Raw genomic sequence first — 12,546 nt, forward strand, 5'->3', positions numbered from 1 at the left:
TATAGTGGCTAATTTATACATGGAAGAGATGGAGAAACAGGCCCTCACATCATTCCTGGGGACAAAACCTAGGCACTGGTTTAGATATGTGGACGACACTTTTGTCATAATTATCTCATCTCATCTCATTTTCCGTACCGCTTATTCCTCATTAGGGTCGCGGGAGTTGCTGGAGCCTATCTCAGCTGTCTTCGGGCACGAGGCGGGGGACGCCCCGAATTAGTTGCCAGCCAATCGCAGGGCACACAAAGACATACAACAGTCACTCTCACACTCACACCTAGGGACAATTTGGAGTGGTCACTCTGCCTGCCATGCATGTTTTTGGAGTGTGGGAGGAAACCGGAGGACCCGGAGAAAACCCACGCGGGTCCGGGAAGAACATGCAAACTCCTTGTCATATATAAAAAACAAGAAATTCAAACATTCATAGATCACCTCAACTCGGTAGACATCAACATTAAAATGACTTGTGAGGACATTAAAGAGAACCAACTAGTCTTTTTGGATTGTAAAGTAATTATAAAAGAAGATACAGTAAAGTCTCTTTATATCGGTATCGGTTGTATTGATAGTACTGCTTATTATACTATTTTCATTTCCCGGCAAATTTCTAGTCTTTTATGTATAATTAGTTCCAGTTCGTACCATACCTGGTTATTACGATAATTTGGTTACTACGGTGCCCTTTTCATCTCCCGCCAGCCATTTTGCTCTGCTTATATCGATACAAAAGCAGCTTAAGATGAATCCATATTTTCTTTCGGATTTCTCTACAGTACCACCATTAGCGATATCGGTATCGGTCCCACCGTTGGTCATATGACCAACGTTCGTGTCTTGCACTGTGTAGCAGAGTGTCGCAGAATACTTTATGAACGTAAGTAATGTAAATGTTGCGGTTTTTGTTTTACATACATGTATTTAATTGTGAAGTATTCAGATATCTTTATCGCTTGCAGTAATCACTGTTTTTCATACACTATGTACATGCTGGCGTTCATGGTTTCTCTTGTGTGTGTATAGAACAATGCCGAGTGCTACTCAGAGTCACGATTGCAAGAGTGTGTTATGAAAATAATAAATGACATTTTTATTTAATGCATAAGTTTATTTTTCACTTCACTTTACTAAATTACAAAAGCATGTGAGATACGTAATTCATGAACTCAAGGAGAAAATTACATGCAATTGCCGACTTTTAATGAAGTTCGGCGCAGGATCGGATAGATCGATAGTCCGGTTATATCGATACTTTTTCCGACTCCCGAGAATATCGATATAATGAGACTTTACTGTAGTGTGCTAATAACAGAAGTCTTTAGGAAGGCCTTCTCATCGATGGCTATGCACAATGCATTTTTAGTTTTGACTTTACAGTCTGATGGGCAGTCAGAGGTTGTGGGTGGACTCAATGTGGGGCTTGGCTGCAAATGATGATATTCAACTAATTACCCTCCAAAGCGCTTGCCTCAACAAGTTACTTTCTCAGTGCTTTGTGATTCATCAATCAATCTTATATAGACTGTTAGACATTATCTACACAACTGAGTATAGAAACAGAAGAATATTTGCCACCAAAAAAAGTTTATTTTGTAAAATAGTAAACATAAATCAGTTTCATAGCATTGCTTACATTCTCATAAAGGTTGTCTGCACTGAACTTCAGTATGACCGAACTCAGCACATTACACACACACACAACAATTTTGCGACATCAATAATAATGATAATATTAATAACATTAATAATAATACAATTTATATATAACTGCCTTTCATAACACTCAAGGACCATGGCGCCGTATGGCTGCCTCATTTGCATTTACTAAAAAGAACACAGTCAACATAATTTTTTTTGGGGGGGCGGGGGGTAAAAAAAAGTGAAAAAACAGGGTCCACTGGATTTCTTGTACATTGAATTTTGTAATGAGGATTATACTGTCAATCCAGAGATTAATGTTAGACGAGAGCACCTGAGCATGTATGTCACATTAGATGGTTGACGGAACAAGACACAACGGCGGCAAAAAGACAAACATTGGTTATCGGGAGCATGTCATCCAGAATTCTGAAGTCAAATCAATGTTTGTTATAAAATCCTATTGAAAAATGATCATCAAAGTATGAAAACAACATTGTCGAAGATTACTGAAGTTCTTTCTAGTGTCTGTACGACGCAGAACTCTGCAGAACATCCCGGCAAGTTGCTGTCAGACTTCAGATGCAAATCATCAAGGCTGCCAGTGCCTTCACTGCTCCATCCACTTATCATTGCCTAAAAGAGAAGCGAAATAGCACAAAATGTGACTCGTGATGAAGCAATAATTGAAGAAAAGCGAATGTGTTAAAGGACAACCGACACCATTTTTTGGTTTCCTAACAGACATTAGAAAAAAAAAACGTTTTAGAGCATCTAAAATACCCAAAACACGCAGACTGATATTTTTAGTCAAATGCAAAACACCAATAAAAAAGACTTAAAGGACAACCGACGTCTCCGGACAAGTTGTGTCCATAATTTGTAAAATGGCTTCAAATGACTTCTACTGAGCGTATTTTAATAAGATTCCACCGCATATAGCTATATTTTACGTTTTGCGACTCGCGCTGAATATTCAGTAAGTCTTGTTTTTGAGTTGGTGACGAGTCCGTACGTGACGTCACTAAAGAAACGCCCCTGACCGAAAAAAAAAGACACATTGTAGCAGTTCTTCCATCACGTCAAGGTATTTTGCTGTAGTACTTGTTTGGTCTGAAAATCTCGTGTTGCACCCAAAAGCCGCCAGAAGAGGGCGTCCAAGCTCCATGGAACGAATTTATCAGCCTGTGGAAACGGGCTGATTCATTCCTCACAACAGCTTGGTGGCCATTTTGTGCCTTTCTTTGGGTGAGACATTTCCCCCCAATGTTGCATCAAAATGGCATGGAATAAATTATTTAATCGATTGCAAACATGTATGCTTTCCTCTTCAGAACTATTTGAATCATATTCATAACTGGATGTGGAACAAGAAAGCATATTCTCCGAATCTGAAGGCATTGTTTTGATTCTCCAGCAATGCAAGACGTCTTGGCGTGACGTCACGAACTGGGGGCAGGACTTTCTGAAAATGCCCAATTCGCAGCTCAATTCTTTTGCAGATTTTGGACACTTTAAGTCATTTTTATTGGTGTTTTGCATTTGAATAAAAATATCATAGTGCATGTTTTGGGTATTTTGGATGCGATAAAACGTTTTTTTTGATGTCAGTTAAGAAACAAAAAAGTGACGTCGGTTGGCCTTTAAAGTGTCCCAAAACTGCCACAAAATGAACTGGGCAGCCCCTTGTTCGTGACGTCACTATTGGTCACAGAGCTCCCAGAAAATGCACAAGATGGTGCACAAGCTGATTTGTCCGCAGAGAATTTGTGTCCACTTTTATGGTGTTATCTCAATTGGTAGTGTTGGTGCGACACCATCGTGATTCACCATCGCTTTATGTGTTTTTCCTTCTAATTTCGCCATCAACACGGATCAACACGATGTCTTCAGACCAAACAAAGTACCCAAATGCATTGTGTGTCACTTTCTCGATCAGGGGCGTTCCTGACATCGTCATCAACTCGAAAACAAGACTTCCTGACTATTCAGCGCAAGTCTTAAACCGTAAAATATAGCTATACGCGGTGGAAACAGCTTTAAACAGCTTCTTCCCCCAAGCCATTAACTCTTTGAACTCTTTCAACAGTAGCCAAAATGGAACTGTATAGTGCCACTTAGCAGTTTTTTTGACAACGATACTCGTGCAGCGTGTTCTACCGGAAACAAATTCCTTGTGTGTCCGACATACTTGGCAATAAAGATGATTCTGATTCTGATTCTGGAATATTTGTAAAATGCGCTGAGTAGAAGTCATTTGAAGTGATTTTACAAATTATGGCCACAATTTGTCCGGAGGTGTCGGTTGTCCTTTCAGTAGGTAGGTTTGGAGATGGGATTTGAATGTGGGAAGAATCATTATTTCCGATGTTGGATGGGATTGAGTTCTAGAGTTTGGGGTGGACAGTTTATCATGTTATCAGGTGATAGCAGGGGTCGGTAACCTATGGCCCGCGAGCCATATACGGCTCTTTTGATGATTGTATTTGGCTCGCAGATAAAACTAAATTCACATTCTCACTTTTTCGCTATTCTTTTCCTGTTTGGACTGAGTTGTCGGAATACACAATTTTGATTGGATGATACTGACCAAGCGTTGGCTAAAAGTGCTGTTTTGATTGGGTGATACTGATTTAGGTACCATTGATGTTGAAACTGGTAAAAGCCACCTGTGTGGCTCCCGCTGTTCACCTACAAAAAACTTCTCCATTGACTGTAAAGTGACCTTGAGAGTTTTGAAAGGCGCTTATAAATGAAATGTATTATTATTATTTTTATAAGACCGACGATTTAAAAAAAATGAGTATTGTACACTTCAGGTTGAATCGACCAAAGAATTTGCCTTTGTGGAGAGAACAGGTCCTGCCGCGATTCTAATTTGCAATGGAACAATACCATCGATGAAACAGTCGAATATCAGCGGGACTTTGACAAGCCCCGTGCTATGTTAGCATTACGTCTATGTAAGCTCTCAGTGCTCTCCTGATAGGACATTAAAGAGAACCAACTAGCCTTTTTGGATTGTAAAGTAATTATAAAAGAGGACAGGGTGCTAAAAACAGAAGTCTTTAGGAAGGCTACGCACACTGACCAATACTTACTTTTATCAGAACCCTCCAGCATAGGGCTAAACTAATACCAACAAGTGTCGAAGGTAGAGAAAAGGAGTCACAACATATCAGGAGAGCACTCACAAACTGTGGGTACCCTCAGAAGGAATAGGGAATCTCAGCTCATCTCATTTTCCATACCGCTTATTCCTCATTAGGGTCGCGGGGGTTGCTGGAGCCTATCTCAGCTGTCTTCGGGCACAAGGCAGGGGACACCCTGAATTTGTTGCCAGCCAATCGCAGGGCACACAAAGACATACAACAGTCACTCTCACACTCACACCTAGGGACAATTTGGAGTGGTCAATCTGCGTGCCATGCATGTTTATGGAGTGTGGGAGGAAACCGGAGGACCCGGAGAAAACCCACGCGGGTCCGGGGAGAACATGCAAACTCCACACAGGGAGGCCGGACCGGGACGCGAACCGGCGACCTCTGCACTGTGAAGCCGGTGTGCTAAGCACTCGACTACCGGGCCGCCCAGAATAGGGAATGAAACCAAAAATTCTCAAGATACAAAAAGGAGAGGAGTAGCAGTACCTTACATCGCAGGAGTTTCTGAAAAACTACAAAGAGTGCTTTGGCAACACAACATTCCTACTTCCGACTTGATCAACATCGCAGGCATAATACTCGTGGGCCTCAATCGAAAGAACATAGCGAAAGAACATAGATGGTTTGAAAGGGGAGTAAAAGAAGCAATTTTCATAAAACAGATAAATCCTTCTCTTAACCGATATGGTGGGGTGAGGTTAAATTTGGATCGTTCGTACAACAGCTTGCTTAGGCAACATAGTATTAGCAATACTGATGAGGTGATACCGGAGGGCGTGGGGCCATCAGGCCAGTCATTAGTCAGAACAATAGGAACAATCAGTGGAGCCGCAGGGAGTAGCCCTCTGCTCCCCCCAACCTGAGAGCAAGGACCTATCATAGCAGTGTCCGGCACCGCCATGTCTGGACAGTAGGGATATATATATATATATATATATATATATATATATATATATATATATATATATATATATATATATATATATATATATATATATATATATATATATATATATATATATATATATATATATATATATATATATATAAAAAGCAAGTGTGGAAGCTAATGAGCAGTATGCAGGCTAGCTAGCAGTAACATCGTGTATGGACCCGGCAAGTTGACTCTCATTCCGATCGTTTGGCTGGATTTTTTAACCAATCATGAGGAACGGAAAACCATTCACATTAATGGTGAGTATTATCCTAATCAATGCTATGTACCTGCATTTCCTATTCAGCCAACACGTAAGGATAGTTTTGAATGAAATCATTTGTGGGTTTCCAAAAGGTCACTGACCTTCTTGATATGCACCATCTGCCATCACCAGATGAAGGATGTTTGGATAAAGATGCTGGTGCTCATTCCCCAATATGCTGAAGGCCAAACTGGTGCCCAGATCGATATTATCATCATCAGCATCACGTATTGCCTGCAACATCCCCAAAAAATACGGGTTTCATAATTTGCATGTAAACAAAAAAGCACAAAAGCGGGATTCAGGTTCAAGAGAAGAAGCGTGCCACACTTTTATTTTATTGTAGGCTTCAATGAACTTCTCAAAGCCCATCTGCTGCTCCAAGTTAAAGCGATGCTCTTCTAAGCGACTGTAGATGCTGTCATAAAGATGACTCTCTCCTTCCTGGTCCTCTTCACTGTTATCTATTTTAGAAAGACCAAGGTTGTTATGGTTACCTCAGAGAAAAATAAAATAGAAAATATTTTAATGAGGGAAACAAAACAAACACAAGGGTTTACTTTAACAATAAAAAATACATTCCTAGTGAATATAGTAATTTGTTTTTGTCAGTACATGTCATGAAAAAGGAGAGAAAACCTTGAACTGGGAATTGTAGTATACTGCACACTCATAGGAATCAGAACTTAGAGATGGAATATATATATATATATACACACACACACACACATATATACACCTAAATACATATAAATACATATATATTAAATGTATTATATAAATATGTTATCTATTTGCTATTTATTTGTTATCCATTAGCTAGCTAGCTAGCTATTAGCTGTCTAGCTGACTGGCTGTAAGCTGTCTACCTGGCTCGCTGTTGGCTATCTGGGTATCTATTAGCTATTTATTAGCTAGCTGGCTGGCTGTTAGCAGGCTAGTTGCTGGCTATCTGGCTATTGACTAGTTTTATTTGCGATGCATTAGCTAGCTAGCTCGCTAGCTTTATCTATTTGAGTTACTTTGGGGTTGAGTGAACAATGGTGCGTGTGGCTGGCTGCCGCTGCTTACTCACAGAAAAATGTATCCTGTGACTGTTAGTTAAGTGACCTTGACAGTTTTGAAAGGCGCTTATAAATTAAATTTATTATTATGCTGTGTCTTGTTTGTTTTCTGAGAATCTACTGCACCTACTGGCATGTATGGCATGTAACAATAAATGAATGTACTAAAAACCAAGGACATTCTGGTGAGTCACATTGCACTGGTATTAATTTGGACAGCACTGTATGTGGGCGGACAGCGCTAGGCTGTCTCGCAACAGCGGATTTCTTCCATGTATAATGTTCATCTGCAGCTGCTGATTTATGTCTCCCTTTGTATGTTCAGTCATTACGGTGAATTGTGACAAGAAGCCCTCTTACCGGACTGCCATTCTTCATTCAGTTGGGTTTTATTTGTGTAGTTCTCCTCTCTGACAAAATTGCGGAGCAACTTTCCTGCCTCCTCTTCAACAGGACACCTTTTCAAACATTCTTCATTCTCTTGCTCATTGTCATCGTCATCATCGTCATCATCATCATCATCATCATCACCATCAGCATCATCTTGTACATCATCATAATCCTCAGCTACAGCCATCTGATCATCGTGCTGCTTAAGTTCTACTATGATCCTGTTGAAAAAGTGTTTTTCTTCACCGACTGTAGCATTTCCCTTAAAGTCTCCTCTTCCATCATGTGGGAGGTTCCTTATTAAGCCACTTTTTTCTTGCAGTAGTTGCTCCATGGATGCCCGAATGTCCCGCAGGTCTTCATCCTCATACGCACTAAGGAAGCAACCATATTCCACCATAAACTATTAGAGCAACACGCTTTATTTTGAGGAACACCTATGCAGGATGCATGCTTTTTTTAAATGTGTGTTCAAAGCATGCTTTACGTTTATGAGCGTGGTTCCCTTACTCTGACTGGTCATCGTCTTTGCCTTCTTCTTGATCCTCATTTCCCCGGTTGCTGTCTGGAGCAATGGAGTCCTCGGCGCTGAAAACCTGACTCAGGTCGGGAAGGGAGCATGTCCGCAGCATCTGACAGTACAGGGTACATTTTTTGCAATAAATACTTTAGTACGCTAATAATAATAATAATAATAATAATAATAATAAAAGAAATAATTTATTTCTAAGCTCCTTTCAAAATTCTAAAGGACACTTTCCAGTCACGGGAAAAGAACTTTTTTTTGTGCGAGTGAGCAGCGGCAGCCATTCGCACCAGTGTTCACCCTACCCTTTCCTGGGTAGGGTGCAAAGTAGCAGGAAAGAAAAAAGGAAAGGAAAGAAAGAAGTAGAAAAACAAAATACAAAAGTTTCAGACGTTTCGCCTCCTATCCAAGAGGCTTCGTCAGCGAACTAAAGTGTGACTGGTCGTATCGGCCCTATTTATATATCCCTAATGTCCAGCCATGGCGGCGCCGGACACAGGTATGATAGGTCCCTACTCTCAGGTTGGGGGGAGCAGAGTACCACTCCCTGTGGCCCCACTGATTGTTCCTACATTCCTGACTAACGACTGGCCCATTTCCCCCACTCCCACCGGTATCACCTGATCAGCATTACGAATGTTGCCTAACCTGTTTTGCCTAAGCAGGCTATTGTATGAACGATCCAAATTGAACCTCACCCCATCAGACCGGTTTAATGAAGGATTTTGTTGTTTTATAAGAATCGCTTCTTTTACCCCCCTTTCAAACCATCTATGTTCTTTCGCTAAGATTTTAACCTCATTGTCGTCAAAAGAGTGGTTGCTAGCTTTTAAGTGCAAATGTACTGCCGATTGAGGCCCACTTGTATTATCCCTTGCGATGTTGATAAAGTCCTTTTTTGAGAATTTGTTGAGTCTCCCCAATGTACTGCTCTTTACAATTTTCATTCTTATAATGTATGGAATAAACTACATTACTTTGTTTTTCATTTGGTAGCCTATCTTTTGGATGCACTAATTTTTGCCTTAACATGTTTATCGGTTTGAAATAAGTAGGAATTTTGTGTAGCCAAAGGACTCTTTGTAATTTTTCAGAAACTCCTGCAATGTAACGTACTGCTACTCCTCTCCTTTTTGTATCCTGAGAATTTTTGGTTTCATTGCCTATTCTTTCCCTAGTCCAGGAGTGGGGCAAATAGGCCAGTCGTTAGTCAGGAATCTAGGAACAATCAGTGGGGCCACAGGGAGTGGTACTCTGCTCCCCCCAACCTGGGACCTATCATAGCTGTGTCCGGCGCCGCCACGGCTGGACATTAGGGATATATAAATAGGGCCGATATGACCGGTCAGACTTTAGTTCGCTGACGAAGCCTCTTGGATAGGAGGCGAAACGTCCGTAACCTTCAAATTTGTACAGATGACGGCTGAAGAAACCTTCTCATCGATGGACCACTCCTGTACGACTGAGAGCTTACACAAACATACGGAGTAGAATGGACATAAGCAAGACACTTGGGTGTCATTGTCTCCCATTATCCCTAGATGGGACCGTCTCGTTGCAGAGAAACAAGCTCAGTTGTCCCACTGTTGTCCCACTGATTCAGTTGTTGTGAGTTTTTCATTTTTCATGCGCTTTGCACTTGTTTTTGTGTTTCTTATTTTGAAGGCACGTTTAAACATTACCACGGTGACCATTGAGAGTTAAGGGGCAGAGACGATGTTACATACATATGTACATATGTTGTTGTTGGCGCGATGTTACCTGCTAATAAATTTGGATAAAAATACACAATGGATTTACGCTTATTATTATATTTAAAAGAAAGAAAAAACAGTTTCCATGCCTGTCCTATCATTTTATTTTGTTGTATTTATCCGCCGATCTGTGAAAATATTGTCTGACATTAAACCGGTCTGTGGCGAAAAAAAGGTTGGGGACCCCTGCTGCTAGTACAGTACAGTATTGAAGATTCACATATCGTTTTGGAAATACTAATGTATATGTTAATCGATTTGGTGTCAGGGTCAGTTAAATGCACCAATATTTCTACATTTTAATACCTTCGGGTTGTTGGTGTCAAATAGGCCTGTTGAGAGCCCAATCAAGAGAGTATTGTGCTTGGAGCACATCGGTGAGACTGAGCGTGAGCGAGATGCAAGAGAAGACGAGGACTCATCCATCGAGGACTGCGTGGAGAGTAGGACAAGAGCAGATGTGCGTCTGTGAGCTGGAGAGCACAACTTGATAAACAGGGGCTCTATGCCCTGTGATACACCTGTGTTGGGAAGGAGAACAATGCCCATTGATATTTATGATATATAAAATGTCATGTGAAATGCCTCGGATGGACAAACTATGCCTCACCGTCTTTCCCTGCTGCTGCTCCTTGGTTTGCATTGACCTCTGGTAACCTGTTAAAAAATAAAAATAAATAATCACTTGAAATTATTAACACTTGTCAAGATGGCACGATGGTGGTGCATCTCATCCAGGTGCTCACTGATTTACTGCATGCAGTTTAAAGGACAACCGACGTCTCCGGACAAGTTGTGTCCATAATTTGTAAAATGGCTTCAAATTACTTCTACTGGGCGTATTTTAATAAGATTCCAGCGCATATATTTTACATTTTAAGACTCGCTCTGAACATTCAGGAAGTCATGTTTTTGAGTTGGTGACGAGCCCTCACGTGACGTCAGAAAAGGACCGCCTCCTGACCGTAAAAAAGACTAATTGTAGCGTCTTTCCATCACGTCAATGTATTTTGCTGTACTGTTTTTTTAACCCATTGTGTTACATCCAAAAGCCGCCAGCAGAGGGAGTCAAGCTCCATGGAAGGAATGTATCAGTCTGTGGAAACGGGCTGATTCATTCCTCACAGCTCGGTGGCCATTTTATTGTCTCTTTTTGGGTGAGACATTCCCCCCTGCCCGAACTATTTGAATTATATTCATAACTGGATGTGTGACAAGAAAGCATATTATCCGAATCTGAAGCCATTGTTTTTATTCTCCATTAATGCAAGACGTCTTGGCGTGACGTCACGAACTGGAGGCGGGACTTTCTGAAAATGCCCAATTCGCAGCTCAATTTTTTTGCAGATTTTGGACACTTTAAGTCATTTTTATTGGTGTTTTGCATTTGACTAAAAATATCATACTGCGTGTTTTGGGTATTTTAGATGCTATAAAACGTTTTTCTGGTGTCAGTTAAAAAACAAAAAAGTGACGTCGGTTGGCCTTTAAATTGTTCAACCAAACACTTCACTGGATGGACAGACTGATAGATTCTGCAAAAATCTAGGCTGTCTCATGACCAACAAAAACTGCCATGACTGCAGGAACATAGTCCCTAGATGTACGCGCACTCATTCCCACATTCAGGGCAGCAGTGGGTAATATGTGAGAATTTGTGATCAGTGAGAACTTGCTCTCTATAGATACAACAGCATTGCTTGTGCATGGAACAAAAATTAGACAGCAGAATATGAAGTGTTTTTTTAACCTTGAGGGATTATAATGGTAGGTTAATAATTCTTCTTTTCCTTTGGGCTTTTTCCTTCAAGGGGTCGCCACAGCGAATCAGCGTCCTCCATCTTCAGATGTTTGATCCGCATGTTTGTTTTGGCCAAGCATTTAAGTCTGATGCCCTTCCTGACACAACCCTGACACAAAGGGACATAACCCTTTGTGGCTACAGAACAAGCAAGTCGCTCAGTAAAAGGCTCCCAAACACAAAATGGTCATTGGGACAGTAATGGTAGGTTAATAATTAAAAATATATTATGATCAACACTTCTTTCATTCCTTTCATCACTTCACCGCTGTGAAATGTAAATTTCTCCACTGCGAGACTAATAAAGGCAAATCCAATCCAATTATATTTTACCATTGCACCATCTATCCATCCATCCAGCCATCCATCCATCTATATTTATTTTATTTTATTTTTTCAAGATGGCACCTGAGTAGGTTGCTGCTGCTCACCCGCAGAAAAAACAGTTCTTATCCCGTGACTGTAAAGTGTCCTTGTGAGTTTTGAAAGGCACTTAGAAATAAAATGTATAATTATTATTATTAGTAGTAGTAGTAGTATTATAAATGCGAACAAACTATCCATTGCAATGAACCTTTCATTTTGCCGGGCAACCTGAATACAATGACAAACAAATTTGCAACTTAAAACCAAATCCATCTCTCATGCAAACACGTCGGTTCTGTGGATGAACTCAACATTTTAACATGTGCTTTGATAAGCCCAAGGCATCCATAAAACCTCCACATTGCATCCAAAAGTGAGAACTCAAGAGGTTAATTTCAGGAAGGCAATCAGTCCGCATGGGATTAATGGATGACTTGAGCTGCTTCTCCTTCATATTTAGAGGAGCCAGATGAGGTAGCTCAGGCATTTGTTTAAGATGCCTCCTGGACGCCTCCCTTGTGAGGTGTTCCGGGCAAGCCCTATGGGCAGAAGACCCCGGGGATGACACAGGACATGGTGAGACTATGTCACCCAGCTGGCCTGGGATCCACCAGGAAGAGCTGGAAGAAGTGGCTGGGGAG

General features: G+C 40.9%; 1 protein-coding gene across 7 annotated transcripts in view; it reads right to left on the reverse strand.

Annotated features, from left to right (window-relative positions):
* Window positions 1-1,339: 1,339 nt before the first annotated feature.
* nek1 (NIMA-related kinase 1) overlaps window positions 1,340-12,546 on the reverse strand; it is a 53,089-nt gene continuing 41,882 nt past the window's right edge. For 2 of the 7 annotated variants that reach the window (XM_089000565.1, XM_089000563.1), the window contains 7 exons: window positions 10,349-10,395; window positions 10,045-10,259; window positions 7,969-8,090; window positions 7,429-7,832; window positions 6,335-6,468; window positions 6,106-6,238; window positions 1,348-2,277 (listed from right to left, as the gene is read on the reverse strand). In XM_089000565.1, the coding sequence (XP_088856691.1) occupies window positions 2,252-2,277; window positions 6,106-6,238; window positions 6,335-6,468; window positions 7,429-7,832; window positions 7,969-8,090; window positions 10,045-10,259; window positions 10,349-10,395 (1,081 nt within the window). In that variant the 3' untranslated portion in view covers window positions 1,348-2,251. Of the gene's footprint in view, window positions 2,278-6,105; window positions 6,239-6,334; window positions 6,469-7,428; window positions 7,833-7,968; window positions 8,091-10,044; window positions 10,260-10,348; window positions 10,396-12,546 lie in introns of all 7 variants that reach the window. The other 5 variants (XM_089000560.1, XM_089000561.1, XM_089000559.1 and 2 more) reach the window with 5 other exon arrangements.

Source organism: Hippocampus bargibanti, linkage group LG07 (genome assembly GCF_051943395.1).
Source record: "Hippocampus bargibanti isolate YZ-2025 linkage group LG07, ASM5194339v1, whole genome shotgun sequence".
In the NCBI taxonomy this organism is placed as follows: Eukaryota; Metazoa; Chordata; class Actinopteri; order Syngnathiformes; family Syngnathidae; genus Hippocampus; species Hippocampus bargibanti.